Source organism: Mytilus californianus, unplaced genomic scaffold (genome assembly GCF_021869535.1).
Source record: "Mytilus californianus isolate M0D057914Y unplaced genomic scaffold, xbMytCali1.0.p SCAF_8, whole genome shotgun sequence".
In the NCBI taxonomy this organism is placed as follows: domain Eukaryota; kingdom Metazoa; phylum Mollusca; class Bivalvia; order Mytilida; family Mytilidae; genus Mytilus; species Mytilus californianus.
The window spans coordinates 53,466,096-53,482,596 of NW_026262734.1; the positions used below are offsets into that span (position 1 = coordinate 53,466,096).

The 16,501-nt window shown below is 30.8% G+C and overlaps 1 protein-coding gene across 1 annotated transcript; it reads right to left on the reverse strand.

Annotated features, from left to right (window-relative positions):
- Positions 1 to 723: 723 nt before the first annotated feature.
- Positions 724 to 10,590, reverse strand: LOC127712795 (uncharacterized). The gene is made up of 10 exons (XM_052219409.1): positions 10,427 to 10,590; positions 8,814 to 9,260; positions 7,921 to 8,227; positions 7,263 to 7,471; positions 5,753 to 6,028; positions 5,047 to 5,251; positions 4,581 to 4,675; positions 2,148 to 2,319; positions 1,290 to 1,394; positions 724 to 743 (listed from the first exon to the last, which is right to left on the reverse strand). Exons 2-10 carry the CDS (start codon positions 9,216 to 9,218, stop codon positions 724 to 726), a joined length of 1,794 nt encoding a protein of 597 aa, XP_052075369.1. The 5' UTR covers positions 9,219 to 9,260; positions 10,427 to 10,590.
- Between the last annotated feature and the right edge of the window lie 5,911 nt (positions 10,591 to 16,501).

Consider the following 16,501-nt stretch of genomic DNA (forward strand, 5'->3'; position numbering starts at 1 on the left):
ATTTACATATGTAATATAGAAATTAAGGACTTTCACTCATTCAATACGTTAGATTATATAGACACTCGGACTTCGTCCTCGGTCAATATAATCTAAACAGGTCCATATATAACGTATTGACCTCGTGAAAAGTCCATAATTGATAAATAATCTCTTGACAATGGTGTTGAGCATATAAGTGTATTTTTCACATGTTGCTTTTCTTTTTGGGGGAGAATAGTATATTCCTAAAATTTGCTTCCCTATTTATTATTGTTTAACTAGATTGTTAAATTCGACTTATGAGTTTGAATGTCATTCTGGTATCTTTCGTCTATCTTTTTCAACAAAACATGTAATCATTAGTTGCTAGTTATCGAACATTTGATTTTCCATACCACAACAACCCATATGTTTTATGACACAAGTTAATTCATATCACAATGACTCATTTACACCAAAGAATAGAGATACCCAATTCTTAGATCATGTGACCTTTTAGTAAGAGAAAGATACAATATACCAAAAGGGTATTCGAACTCATAAATCATAGACATATGCAGTGTAAAACCTTCATAACGGTATTACAACAAAATTATTGAACTGTATATTGGTGAAAGTATCAGAATACGACAAGACTCTCGCAAAATTGCCGTTCTTTAAGGTGTGAAACAACATGCATACATGAAACGTATTGTTGCATACAATATTATGTAAATGTGTACATCATGTACATGTTTGGTTTCATAGTAAAAAATCCTTGACTATTGTTATAATATAATATATAATATAAGTATTATATTTATTTCACATGTAAGCAGTCAATGTCGATAAGCTGAATAATTCTTTGTAGAAATAAGAAAATCTGGTATGATAGCTAATGTTAAAGATATCTACAAGAGTCCAATGACCTGGGTGTAATCAATGATATGCCACCATACGTCTGTCATTAAAGGCCCTGACCTGACAAACTATGAAACAATTCAAACGGTAAAACTATCGGCCTGTGTTATGTTAAATCAATTGACAAATCCCAAATATGTATTATTATTAAAGAGTATTTTTAAAATCGCATTATATAATGAGAAAATCACCCTAAATAAAGGCAACAGTAGTATACCGCTGTTCAAAAGTCATAAATGGATTGAGACAAAAACAAATCCGGGTTACAAACCAAAGCCGAAAGGAAACACATCAACTATAAAAGGAAAACAACGAAACAACAGAAATAAGGGCAATAAACACAATAACATTTCCCCAATACAAGTATTTACAATAAAACGTAAGCATTTTATTAAAACTTGCATTACCTTCTATTTCCAACAACTGAGGAGCTGCAATTGTCCAATCAACTTTAACCAACAGATTGGTTCTTTGCTCTGTGGTTCCAATGTTGTCCCATGATATTCGCTTTCCTTCAAAAAATTATATACTAATTAGTCACAATTTCCTATTGTCAAATTGTTACAATCTCATTGTTTTGCAAGAACTAGTTCAAACTTCAGTTACAGAAATACTGTGACAAAATTTGTGAAAATCACTCATGAAAGACAATTTATATTTGAACAGTTGCTCCATAGTTATCAAGATGAAAACAAAGTAACCACTTTAGTTGACATTACTTTAAAAGTATAAAAAATAGATCAAATTGCTTACACTGATAAGTTTCATAACCTAATGTTGTTTTGGTATTGAAGAAATTGACATGCATACAGGAGCAGTATACTGATTTTGATTTAATTTTTGATTGTTGGTATTTTAACGCCACTCTTAAGCACCACTTTAGGGCTATTTTGGGGTGACCAGGTTTAATTGATGGAAGAAGCAGGGGTGCCCTGAAAATACCACTGACCTTCGATAGGAAAACTGACGATCCTATTCAATAGATTGGTGTCTAATGCAGTCCTGTATGATCGGGGTATGAACTCACAACCTTAGTGATGACTGGCTAGTGATTACAGTAGCAACCTAGACCAACTGGCCACCGAGGTCCAAGCAGTAAACTGATGAAGTTTCACCACTATATTGTGTTTAAGCATGAAAAAGTACAATTAACTAAACGTACACCTTAACCATGTTAACCATGGTAAACAAGCAGATAATATCCATTGGGACCTAAAACTCCACTTGTTAGTTTCATAGTTCTGATTCATAATTCTGGTTAATACCTTCTCCTATTCCATATGCCTTCCAAACTGTTATTCCATTGACATCAAATGAAAAATTATGCAATTGTGTAATTCCAGTTATTGGTTTTATCTTTGACTTCTCTGCATCCAAATTAGTTACAATGTCAACGACTCTAACCCTGAATGATCCTTTCTGTTTAACCTCTATAGCCTGTAAAAAAAACAGAAATGAAAAATAGAATTGCTATGCTTATAACTGTGCATAACTTCTTGGGTTTGCCAAATGAATACCAATTCTCTTATCATATAACTATGAATAAAGTCTTGGCTAAAATTAATGCATACCAAATCTCAAATGATACTTTGTGTCCTTAGTGTATTGTTTGTTGTTCATTATGTTGTTCTGATGAGGTATGTCCTTTTTAATTGAATTTTACTGTAGTGTACACACTTTTGATGAGCTGTGTTATATACGAGCTGTAACAGGTTTAGGGATGAACTCGCACTAGCAAGCAATGTTAAACCTTGCTACATACTATTTTTGCCTGTTCCAAGTCAGATGCATTGTTATTTTGCTATTTTTTGGTGTTGTGCATTAATTACCCAAACAGAAAAATAAATGAACAAATTGCTTTCAAATCGTATTCAAATCTCTTTCAAATCGTGATTCTGCGATTTGTTAGTACCATTTGCTTGTGATTCATTAAACAAATTATAAACAAATCAGAATTTGCCAAATTCCCTAAAACTGATTTCTTTGTGATTTCTTTCAATTGTATGATTTGTAAGCAATTTGTTTCTGTTTTTGCGTGATTTCTTTATGATTTGTTTACTTAGAATATTGTATGAAGTGATTTGAAAGAGATTTGTTAACTTTGTTAGCTAAAATGATGTGATTTCGTTATGATTTGTTTACTTAGAATATCATATGAAATGATTTGAAAATGATTTGTTAACTTTGTTAGCTATCATGATGTGATTCATTGATGATTTGCTACAATGAATAAAATGTAAATGCATTCGAATTTTCTTTGTTTATCTATCTCTCTGACTTCCGGTTGAGATCAAATTCAAATTTCAAATACTGTTCTATATTAACTGAACAAAGAAGGTTGCAAGATGAGGAGTTGTACTATCAATGATGAGAGTGGTAAGGAATCTCAGTTATTTATTTATAATTTCACACATTCAATTAATACTATTTAACATGTAAAAGATGTAAAATTTTTAAATTCAGAAACTGTGCATTTAAGAATCTCGATTTAATTTTGTACTGCCAGGATTAATTTTCAAAATAAAAATGTGTAAAAGATGTGTAAACAGATCGAGACATGCAATTAAAGACAAGCTTCCCGAGCCAGCAGACAAAATTCACTGGCAAGTTTCATGTTTTAATTTTTCATGTTTACTGGCCAGATCCCGGGCAGTAGGGGCAAAGCTACATTAGCAAATTTGGACCAAGACTAAGACTCATCACCTATATATATTCGACATGCATCCTTTTAGTACACGTGGTTGCCCAAGTTTTGTCAAATCTCGTTAGAGTCAAATTCGGATGAGAAGTAAGAGAAACCTAAACAGAGGGAACGATTCGTCCCTCATTGCAACCAAAGATAGTATTCCTTTTTACAATTAGAGGAGTAGCTAAGGTAAAATGAAGGCAAATGCACTTCAAAGTTTGGCGGTAGTCAGGGGCAGAAAATATTTTTGATCTGGATGTAAATGATTTAATCTGTGAATTGATGATTGATGCAGATTTATTGACGATTTGCTTGTGATTTGCTTGAGGTAGAAATATATGATTTACTTGTGATTTGTTAAAGATCTGATAACGATTTGTTTATAATTTCTTCATAATTTGAAAACAATTTGTTTGTGATTTGCTTGAGGTAGGAATATGATTTACTTCTGATTTGTTAAAGATTTGATAACAATTTCTTTGCAATTTGAAAACAATTTGTTTGTGATTTGCTTGAAGTAGGAAAGCAATGATCTCTGATTTGTTAATGATTTCAAAACAATTTCTTGACAATTTGTTTGTGATTTGCTTATGAATTGGAAGCAATTTGTTCGTGATTTGTTGTTGTGATTTGTTAGCTCATTTGCATGTGAAATTTTATCACTTTCAAATCATAAAGAAATCATACGATTTGGTTATCATTTGTAACCATGATTTGTTCCTCAATTTTTTTTGTTTGGGTAGGTTGTAAGTTTTCTTAAGGTGTTTATAAAATGTTTTTGTACTAGCTTCAGCCGTGTTAAAGCATGCAATACCTTAATGGCTTTAGCTCTATTTTGAAGGTCATACAGTGATTTTAGTTGCTTATATATCTCTGGTGGAGAGTTGTCTCATTGACAATACAATCACAACACATTATATTTTTTTGTAATTGATATACTTCTTACTCTTTAGCTTTGCATATAAATTGTCATTTACTGAATTTTTTAAAATACTCTTTTATTCAGACTTACCTGTTTCATCTCCTCTGCAGATGTGACATCATGACCCTCATTAATGTATCTTCTAACATATGCCTTGATATGTGAAGCCCTGCGGTCACATGGACCTGCAAAAATGTGTAAACTGTCACTACATAGAATTCAATGGTTGCAATATCAATATTTATATACATTTATTGTGTATGTGAGAAACTACTAAAAAAAAAAGAGTTTTTCTGCATACTAGCCTTTCTATACAAATGCAATGATCCAAATATCAGAAACAGAGGGCAAGACCTTTAAAATTGCTTTAAAATAATTGCCATTGTACATGTATACCATTTGGACAGTACAAAATTCATTTGCAGGTTACAAAAATTAAATTTTGATTATTCTTTTCCCATCTGAGGACAACAAAAAACACAAAAATCCTTCAATCAAAAGCTGACTTGAAAGATTTTTCTTTTGAATAACTGAGTTGCAAACTATGACAATTTACCTTTGCCATCCTGTGCTTCACTGAAGTTGTACGTTTTCAACTTATCCCCCAGTTCAGCTCTAAGGGCTACCATCATCATTGTGTTCTTGTAGCATCCTGCATTATCTGAGAAGAAGTTCACCTCCTGTATGTTTGGTACTTGTTTTGTCAGATCATGGACTACATCACACAACACAGAAGCAGTAACAGAACCATCTTGAGATATCTAAAATAGATCATGACAATGTTATATTACTTGTAACAAGCCATTTGAATCAAACTTAATCTGTGTTGTACAGTGGTTCAAATTTGGTATTTTAAATAAGTTAAAAGAATGCAACTTTGATACAGAAATAAAGAAAAGGGAAATCAGGGTTTATAATTGATTGCAGCAAAAATAATTTATTGTAAATTCAGAAAGTAATTGCCTGCTTTTATTATGAATTATTGTGATAAAATAACCCGGTCACATTTTTGCAATAATTTTTGAATTTACAGAAATTAAAATAGATTACAAAATTTATTTGAAAGTTTTGATATTGAAATTAAATATCTATTAGCCTAACTTATATGCAATGAATATTTTCCAATTATCAAAAGATTTCTGAAAGTTAATAAAATATCTGAAGGAATTCTTTTTCAAAAGCTGAAAACTTGAAATAATAGATAATTATATCCCTTAATAGTTTTGTTCTTTACAAAAAACCTAGCAATATCTTTTTATTACCTGGGATGAAAAAATGTGTACATGTGTTATTGTCTTTAGTTCTTCCCCTTGTTTGTACAAAGTTACTGAAATGTGCCAGTTGATTCCACGTTTGGCAAACCAGTCACTCTGTCCTTCTCTAAATTTGCGTGGTAGAAATTTCATTGCCCAGTCACATGTGATAAGTGCTTGATTTTCATTTAAATTCTTTAATAGATCTAGCCTTGCACCTTCTTGATTCCTAGCTCTCATAGCATGACTTTTCCAATCTTTTATAGCTTCTACAGCATTTTCAACCTGAAAATTTAATTATGGTATAAAGAAAAGTGGTTAATACTTAATTTACACACAGTCTTCCTCTTTTAATACAATTCAACAACCTAAGCCCTTACATACATGTATACTATTGATGTCAGGGCAATTCCACTGGTCATATATTCTTTTCGTGTCTATCAAGGGAGGTAACCGCATTTTATGATGGCTATTTGGAGAAAAAGGAGTTTTTAAATTATTGTTTGTACTAAAATGTATTTGTTTTGGCCAAAGTATTGAATAATTTGCTAAGACAAATAAAAATTTCTTAGTATACTTCTCCATTTAATCAATGAAGTGGAAATTAATTGATAAAAATTACCTGGAATACAATGGAATCTTTATTGTCCCATGTACCATCCTGTGTTAGAGTACTTATTTCAGCTAACAAATCTGCCAAGTCAATACACTGTACACAACTGTGTTTATGCTGGGTGTTACAACTTTGGGAGAAGCACTTTTCACTATCACTTAGAGCAAATATTTGGCAATGATCTGGAACAGCATTCTCTTTTTGGATATGTACCTTTTGATAAAAAAAAATCTAAACCGTTAGAAAGATTTGTCACAAACTGAAGAAAGAAAAAGGATAAACAAAATCATCATAAATCTGTTGTCCCATGCACAACATACAAATAGATCATCATTTGAAAAATGATGAGCAGTTAACATAAATGAAATAAATGCATATTAGGAATTGAGATAATAATAAATTATCCTGAATACATGTACTTGTTTGAAAAATAATAATTTGTCTCATAAAGCAACAATAACTATATAAAAATACACAACTTTACATGACATTTATAAATCTTGTGATGTTTAATTTAGTATCTATATCATTGATACATCCAAAAAAATAAAGAGATCACATGTAAATTACTGAGTAACATATGGGTTAAATTATTAAACACATAGATCATCAATAGCGAAAACAGGAGTCTCTATTGCTCAACTGAACAATGCATTGGTTAAAAGTCCTAGTTATTTTCAATCCTACCAGTTGAAGTGAACTTGGATATTTTTTTATTTTTCAAAGAAGTAATTCCATCCAACATTGGTTCAAATGTGCCTTATGGTATCAATATATAGACAGTGAGGGGTGACAATTACAGCTAGCTCACACTGTAGTTCACTTAAGCTAAAATGTCACAGACAATTTGTTTAATTATAACGTTTCCAATAACATAATTTAGACATTCAATGTGTTTTCAAATACCTTAAAATCTGACTTTATGTATCTCTTCCCATTCAGCAATTTTGACTTCAATTCTTTCTTCTTTTCACTTGATGCACTAAGTTTTTCTATGATTATCTCAAGATCTTGAAATGCCTTTCCACCCTCTGCAACGTAATAATCAAGTCCCTCAACACATTTTCTAACGGAAGCAGCACAGTCATTAAGTATCTTATACATTGTACTTCTTCCTACAATTACAAATTAGTCATGTACACTTTTAATTGATATACACATATAAATTTCAATTTGATAACACACCAATTTTTTTAATGTTATTATGAATAAAATCATATATTAATGACTGCGACATCATTATTTTCTGTGAAAAATCTATATTATCTTTTTCAAATCAGCACACATTAGCTGTCAAGGTTTCCCCATGTTTCTTGTAGCCACCAATACTAGAGTACTAGTTACATGCATATGCAATTTACTTTTCTATGACTGTCAATTTCTTTTCAGCCCTTTATTTTTAATTATTTAACAGCTGTATCTGTGTTAAATACTTATCAAGGGTACCAGGCTTATAATTTTTCCTACGCCAGATGCGAGTTTTATCTGTACAAGACTCATCAGTGACGCTCAAATCAAAATAAATTGTATGTTTAAAAGTGTTTATTTATCTTGATAATCTTACCTAAATGACCAACATTTTCGGAATCACAGAACTGGATGTACTGGTTAACAAGGGATGACGGTGCAAGGCTTCGTATCAAATTTGGAACATTGACTATTTCTCCAGATGTTAGCTTCATAGTCTTCATACCAAAAGGCAGATCTTTTACAACATCTGAGCTGACGATGAAATCTATGAAGTGTTCCAACTCTGCTACGTCTATCTTGTTTCTTGTTAGTTTTTCTCTGGACACTGGGAGGCCACAACCTACTTCATCACTGTGCTGTTTGGCAGCATAAAATCTGTACTTTGTCAGATCCGGTATCATCTAAAAAAAAAAAAATATTAAATAGATATAAAAGCAACAAAAATATTATCAATAAAAAAATATCTGAAAAATTTGGTAATAACTATTAAAATTGAGAATGGAAATGGGGAATGTGTCAAAGAGACAACAACCCGACCATAGAACAGACAACAGCAGAAGGTCACCAACAGGTCTTCAACGCAGCAAGAAACTCCCGCAACCGGAGGCGCCCCCCAGCCGGCCCCCAAACAAATATATACACCAGTTCAGTGACAATGAACGCCACACCAAACACCAAACTGCACACAAGAAACCAAAACCAAAAATAACACAAGACCAACATAGGCTAGAGGCTTAACTGTATTGTATCCTAAGCTTGGCATTCGTAAAATGTAGATTTTACTGTTGCAAATTGAGTTTGCCTAGCAACGTGTAGAGGAGCTAGGTAAACGGATATTTGCGACAGTAAAATTAAGTTTTACGAAGGCCAAGCTTAAAATACAATACATTTATCTCCATTCTAATGCTATATATTAAAATAAATTCCATGTAATAAATATTTTGGCTTTAAATGACATAAATTACTTGCAAAAAAGATGCAGCATACCTCTCTGACCTCATCAAAGCTGTAATTTCTGGATAAGACTGATAGAATTTGTCTTCTTAATGTCCATGTTTCTGCAGAATTATATGTGTCCTTTAGTATTAGTGCTGTTTCATCAAGTGTAGAGGACTTTTCAGGTTTATGTGCCGAAAATACAGACTTAAACATCAAATCTTTCAAAGTGTCTCCCTCTCCAGGGCAGATGGTTTCACATATTACTGACATACACTGCAGTGCTTTTGACACGCATCTCTGCTTGGTTTTATGTGTAGATTCTAATAATGGAATCAATTTTTCCTTCACAGGTGATACATCTGATGTTGCCAGGAAAGAATTCAGCCTCTGTAATTTGTCCATCATACAAACTGATGCCTCCGAATATTGACTGTCACCTGTCTCAAAGCACATACTTTCACTCTCTGTTTGACTATTACCATCTGTTGTTGTTTCCTAAGAAAAATATGCTTTAAGTTATATATATTCTGGATTGGTTGTCTAATCATACATAAAAAACTCAACAGATAACTCACCTTGAAACACTTTTGCAAATGCCATATAACAAGAAAAATATGTCCACAGTACACTGATGCCTGGTTGCAATTTCATTTTTTATTTTTATGATAAGGGAGCCAAAACATTTGGGTCAAAACCCTTATTTGGCATACATTTAAGGAAGAACACATCATTAGGAACATATGTACTAAGCTTCAAAATCTTGAAAATTCAATGTCATTAAAACTGAATCTGGATGGACAGACAGACAGAAGGACAAACAAACAAACAGACAGATGAACAAACGAATGAACAGACAGACTGATGCACAGACCAAAAAAACATAATGTCAGCCTCTACTATCATAGGCAGGACATAACAATCAGTCTAGATTGATAATGTTCATAATAATTAAAGACACATGAAATATATTCACAAAATCGAAATTCTATTAATTTAATGACTAGCTAGCTGCCATTGCTAGTGGTCTAAAAATTACATTTCATTTTTTTTAATATTCTAGCTTTAAAAGTATATATACTTGGACTTCTTTTAAACTGAGTTTTACTGTGCGTATTGCTATGTGTTTCTTTATTCTACATTGGCTAGAGGTTTATGGGAGGGTTGAGATCTCACAAAACATGTTTAACCCCGCCGCATTTTTTTGCGCCTGTCCCAAGTCAGGAGCCTCTGGCCTTTGTTAGTCTTGTATGCTTTTTAATTTTAGTTCATTTATATGTTTTATATATACTAGTACACAATTTTATTTAGGGGCAGGATTTTCTTGCTGCATTGAAGACCCATTGGTCGCCTTCGGCTGTTGTCTGCTCTTGCGTCGGGTTGTTGTCTCTTTGACATATTCCCAATTTCCATTCTCAATTTTATGCAAGAGAAAACTTCTGGAAACTTATAATATGAATAGACTGACAATCATAAAATCTTAAATGAGTATTGTTTATATATGTGTCTGTTTATTTTTTTTCTTCTCTGTAATGGTTATGTAGTATCATTGATATGACTTCATCTTATTGTGTTAATCCAATACACTTCCATTCAATATTTTAAAATTTATTGGTTAATGTTAAAGATTAGATAATCTGATATAATGTTAAAATGAAAAGTACCTTTTGGTGATCATTCAAAAGTTTTTTACATGAATCTGAACTATAACATTTGTCTTCTCTTTTCTCTCTATTAATGTTTAAAGCTAAATTGTTGTCATAGTCAATCTGAAAAGATAAAATTACATATAACAGTGATAATGAAATGAGAGCTTCATTAACATAATTGAACTAAAAACTCTACATATTTGTACTCAAAATTTTATTCACATATTTGTTTTGCTATTGGTATTGTTCATGAAAAACTTGACTTGGCTGCACGTGACAAGGAACCTTTTTGCCTTGGGTTTCTAGAAGGTCTGTGCTATATTCATTTTTTCAGTTTTCATTATTATTTATGTTTAATGCTATTGATTTTTACATTAAGGTAGCTCAGGTGTTTTCCTCCATCTTCGATTTTGAAGAAGCAGATAACAATTGGTCTAGATCTTTAATGAAATGTGCAAATTTTGAGAGTAGTATGTAATTCATGTGTAAGACTTTTAATGTAAATATAGAAAATTATGTGTTTTATCATATTTACGGGCTGTATAATTTCTAAAAAAAAACACCATATTTGTGTTTGATTCATTTTTCTTTCAACTTTGCCAAATAAGGGGAGATAACTTAGATAGTAGGGAGATAACTCAGATAAAGTAGTTTTATAATAGAAAGTGTTGTGAATTTACCTATTTTAATATGCAGCAAGAAAACAAGTTCGGTAACCCCATTTTTTCTTTTTCTTATCTGAAAGCATGTTATAAGAGCTATCTTCTCACATTTTATCTTAACATTCTATGGACAGATGTAGTTTTCTTTTTATCACACAAAATTGGATTTTCCATGCATAATCTATACAAAATCTGACAATTATGCACAACCTGTAGCGTGAAAAAAAGTCCAGTGACCTATACTTTTTATTATATTTTTGAAAAAGGCATGATAAAAACTTCATTTTGACAAATTATTAAAATATTCTATGGATTTTAATTAAGACGCCCCAGCCACCTTAACTAGTTTAATGGTATAGAGTAAAATCAGACAAACATAAAACATTTACATATATATGTATATATATATATATATGTTTTATTTAAATCTGTCTATTTTTCTTGTATGTAATATTTTGCTCTGTGTTGAAAGCCTTATAGTATAACCTTTACTAAATATAATGTTCTTATCAGACATTTGGTTTGAAGTGGTGAGTTTTCTCATTTGCAATCCTATCACAATTCTATTGTACTGTTACTGTAATACTTTTGAAGCAAAGATACTTTAAGAAATACATATATATATTAATAAGAAGATGTGGTATGATTGTCTCTTTGAATATCTACATCAATTCATTCACTAATTCTTTCAAGTTCCAGATGAATTCAAATATCAAGATTATTGAGTAAATAAATATCAAAAGCGAAACTGATACAACCAAATACTGAGTTTATGTCATTATGTCTGGTATAAAATATTGATAACATTATTAAGTATTTTTAAAGCTCATCCATATTTTTTACTATATGTTTTGGTCTAATAATAATACTTAATCAGAAGGTTTTCTAATTGAATTAATGTTGTCTTAATAGCATAAAATGCAATTATATTAAATCAAAAATTATTTATCAATATATATAATATACTATAATAATAATATACAAAATACCTTTAACAATGGCTCTACAGGGATTTGCTCATTTGGCACTGAAACTTCAACATGTTCATCTGGTTTGCCTGATGATAAGTGTTTTCTGCAGTTTGAACAGATAGCTGTTTGTAAAAAAAAAAAAAAAACATGTTACACTCAATAATTTAAGAAACATATATAATATATTCTGATACATTTTATTGAAAGTTAATAAATATAAGCAATAAAACTCAGCAGTGTTGAAAGTTGACTTGATAAATTGTTGCTTCTTATTGTATTAAAGTTCAAAATATTATATGCACATACATAAAATTGCAATAAAAAATCAAAAAGTAAAAGCACTAAGTATGTTAATGATTTAAAATTATTTAATAAGGGAATTTGCTTCCTTAATGGTGATTTACCAAAGAATATCTGGACTTTACACATTTTTATCAAAAATTTCCATAAAATATAGGGGGCGGGGGGATTAGCCCAAAAGTAATAGTATGTAAGGAGGCGCAACAAATAAATTTAATTAAGCTTTTTGTGTTTCAGTTAATAGTTGAGTGCAATTATACTAACTCTACAAGGATTTATTCATTATATAATACAGAAGACAGATTAATTGCTTGATGGCTTTGCCAAATGCTATGGTATTGTTAGCAATTATATTGTTTATCAGTGAAACTCATCAACTCACTGTTTTGTGATGCAGATAATGATATGTTTCATTAGAATTGCACATAATCACATCTATGGAAGTTTAACTATAATATACTTTTTATCTGAAACTATTTTAAGGTAAATTATATTTGCATGCTAGAATAATATTCTAGCAAAATTTTCTTTAAAAATAATTTTTTTTATCAAATGCAATGGTTTGAAGTTTGCTCAATATATTTTATGTCAGTTAAAAGTCAGAATATTTTTATATAACAAAATTTAAGGGAGGCAGCAACAACTTTTGTTAGCCTAACAATTTTTTAAAGGGAGGTAATTTGTTCTAAAAAAATGTTATATCTATGTTTGTGGAAGTATTGTCAGGTGTGTTAATCAATACGCTGAAGCCTTAACTACTGTTTTACAATTTATCATCTAGTATCTTAATAAGTGTTAGTATCACTGTCGGTTCATTCATAATTTCCGAAAATATTTTTGGTGATTCTTCAAGATCTGTTGCCGTGTTGGCGTTGCAAGATGAAATGGGGTCAGAAATATTTATTTAAAATGCAGATCATCCATATATATTATTATTTGAATATTTTGATCAGCCAAAAATTGATTGGTGTTGAATTTTTATAATACTTACGGGTTCCAATAGCCAGTACAATACCAGTACTGCTGTGGATCTTCATCATTGCATCCTTTGTTATGTTTCTCTCCGCCCTTGGAATTGTCTTCTTATGGTGTGAAAGCAGTGTAGGAATAGCACATCGAACAGATTTATTCTTAGACCGGTTTTTAACCAACATTTTCTCCAAATGAACATTGCAAACTGAAAAGTTTCTTGTTCTTTGACAGAAAAGCAGACCAACTTCTGACAATAATATGTCTGATGTTTCCCTATCTATGTCACAGAGGCTTTCAAAAGAACTACTACAACACACAGATGTGTCAAAAAAACTGAAACTACAATTCATCTCACTCTTATCTGATTATTTCTAAACTAGGTGCATACATATTACCATCTTGTGTCGTCTGTTATGTTGTTATGGCTATGGATTGTTTTTGCTTCTTATTAGAAGAGGCAATAAAAGGGAAGTAACTATCTGACAAAAATGATGCTTAATTGAAAGATTTCAATGGTTATTGTAAAAAAAATAATGTTTACCCCACCAATTTTTTTTTTCTTAATTGATTGTCTTTGGTTGCTTATTTTAAAATATCTATACTACAGTTAATGATGTTTGGTGCAATTAATATATTTTTCCTGTGAAAATTCCTAAGTTTTTTAAGAAAAACATCGAAGGGTCCTATACAATGAGCTCTCATACTATCAATCGGACCTCCAAGGTAAATGAAGACAAATAAATATATTCATATGACCATTTCAATATTATTTATTTAGTGCATATTCATTTAATTGAACAATGTCTTTGCAATTTGTATCTTTTATCAAGAAACTGATTTTTTAGTCTAAATTACATTATTAGAAATATGACATGATGTTACCATAGCAACCATAGCAACTCTTTCAGATCTGAACACATTTTTGAATTACTATTGCCAGATGAAGTGTCCCTACAATTTTTTTTAAAAATCTGTGAACACTCATGTCTTCATGAGTTTGATCCTTAGGGAGAACTGGTGTTAACACATGACAAATAATCACTACTAACTTTTACCTAGATGAAAAAGATATCATGTTAAAAAAAATCTGATTTAGAATATATTTCTTATAAAATTATACTATATGAAAAACTGATAGACCAACACAATGTTGAAATGGACATGGAAAAATAAGAGCCAATAGAAATCAAAGCTTTTACAGTAAAAAACAGCACTGAGCGAATTATTATTTTATATCGCAATATGTAAGAAGTTGAAAGTATTTCTAGTTTATTTTGTAAGATTATGGAAATGCATTTTAAAGTCAGGAATTACCTCAGTGCTTGCTGATTACCATCTTGTATACTCATTAATCTACGATCTTAAATATGTTCAACTCTGGATGATTTTGTGTGTGTGTCATAAGACATATTATATTGCACGTGTTATTCTGGTTATGGGATATGGTTATGTTGCACCATTCAGTGGCGGATCCAGAAATTTTCATAAGAGGGGGCCCACTGATTGCCTAAGAGGGGGCCCGCTCCAGTCATGTTTCAGTGATTCCCTATATAATCAACCAAATTTTTCCCAAAAAGGGGGGGGGCCTAGGCCACCCCCTAAATCCGCCTCTGCCATTTTTTTAAATACTATCACCTGTAGAAATGTATAGTATTATGCTAGAATTGTTCAAATTTCCCTTTGGACGAAACAATGGTTTATGTCAACATCAAATCAATTATCTGCTATTCAAATGCTACTAAAATCATAAAGACTAACTAATCAGCTATGATCAAAACGCATGAATCGTTTTTAAATGTGTAAAGGAATACGATGAGCAGTTTAAAAAGAATCAAAAGTCTTTTATTGCAATTACGAAAATCAAACTTTCATTGAAAAGTGCATAATTCTCCAGTCCCAAGATATGAAACTATTTGTTTAGTTGCATAAAAACTCTTCTTCTGATTAGTTGAGACTTTAAACTGTAATCATAATTATCATTATTTTCTTTATTACATTAATGTTACCAAGTTAATCATTTTGACAATAAATGTATTCTCAGTGATGTCCGATGTAAAAATATTTCAAAAACCGAATCTAATACAAACGCTCAAGAGTAGATTTAACCAAGAAGAACCTAAAGCATAGTCAAATCCTGACCGTGAATGAAAGCTTTGGTCCTTTCCAATCGATATAAAAAGAATTAATGAAGTTAAACAAATTGATATAAAAAAAATCCAACTCTCAGCTATATCGGTATGCATTATTTCATGTATCATGTGTATTGGTCCATTTCGTTTTGAAAGATTTATAAATAAACTTAAACTGCACCGAAAGTTCTCAATACTAAATTAAGGTAACATGCATAGTTTATCATTGGAAATTAATTGACGAAAACATTGATAAAAACAAGCTAACTACATACAACTTTTGTTGTCCTAATGACAACCGAAAATCAAATATTAACACCTTGTTGATAGGTATAAAGTTTAGAAACACCAATACATTGTGATCAAAAGCTTTCCAAATCTGAAGTTTGTTCAAAAGAAACTTGAAAAAAACTTTTTTATTCGAGGGTCTTGTACTTTGAACATGTTGAAAATCATCTTAGTTTTACTTCGTTTTATTGATAAAGGACCAGTCTGAAGAACATCTTGATACGCCAGTACAAAAAATGTTAGTTATGATGTTTGTATGACGTTATTAGATATAAACCATGGTAACAGAAACATATAAATTCAACTTAATTTATATATTTGACATGTTTGACGTAAGCCATAATGTAGCAAAATATTTACAGCAAGGTTAATTCTCACATCAAGTATGAAAAACAACTTTTCATATTTAAAAAAAAAAGATACTTAAGCAAAATCATGTTCTAGTTAATTTGGGATTAATACATACATGAATGCATACACAAGTTTTAGTATCTTAAAATGTTAGATCTTCAGATACTAGAAATGTTATATGAATTTGTTAAATATTTTACCCTTCTTGATTGCCGAAATAAATGAATCAAAAAGGCCTTATTCACCCTTCTTATCTGTTATCTGTCTGTCTGTATTTATAAGATTATGTAATAATTCCATGTATTGTTTTACAAAAGCATCATTTGGTTTACAATATCGTATGCTCTTTCAGTATTCTACGGCAAAGCTATCAAGGAGAAGCTTATAGCAAGTCCACAAAATGATTTTTACAATAAT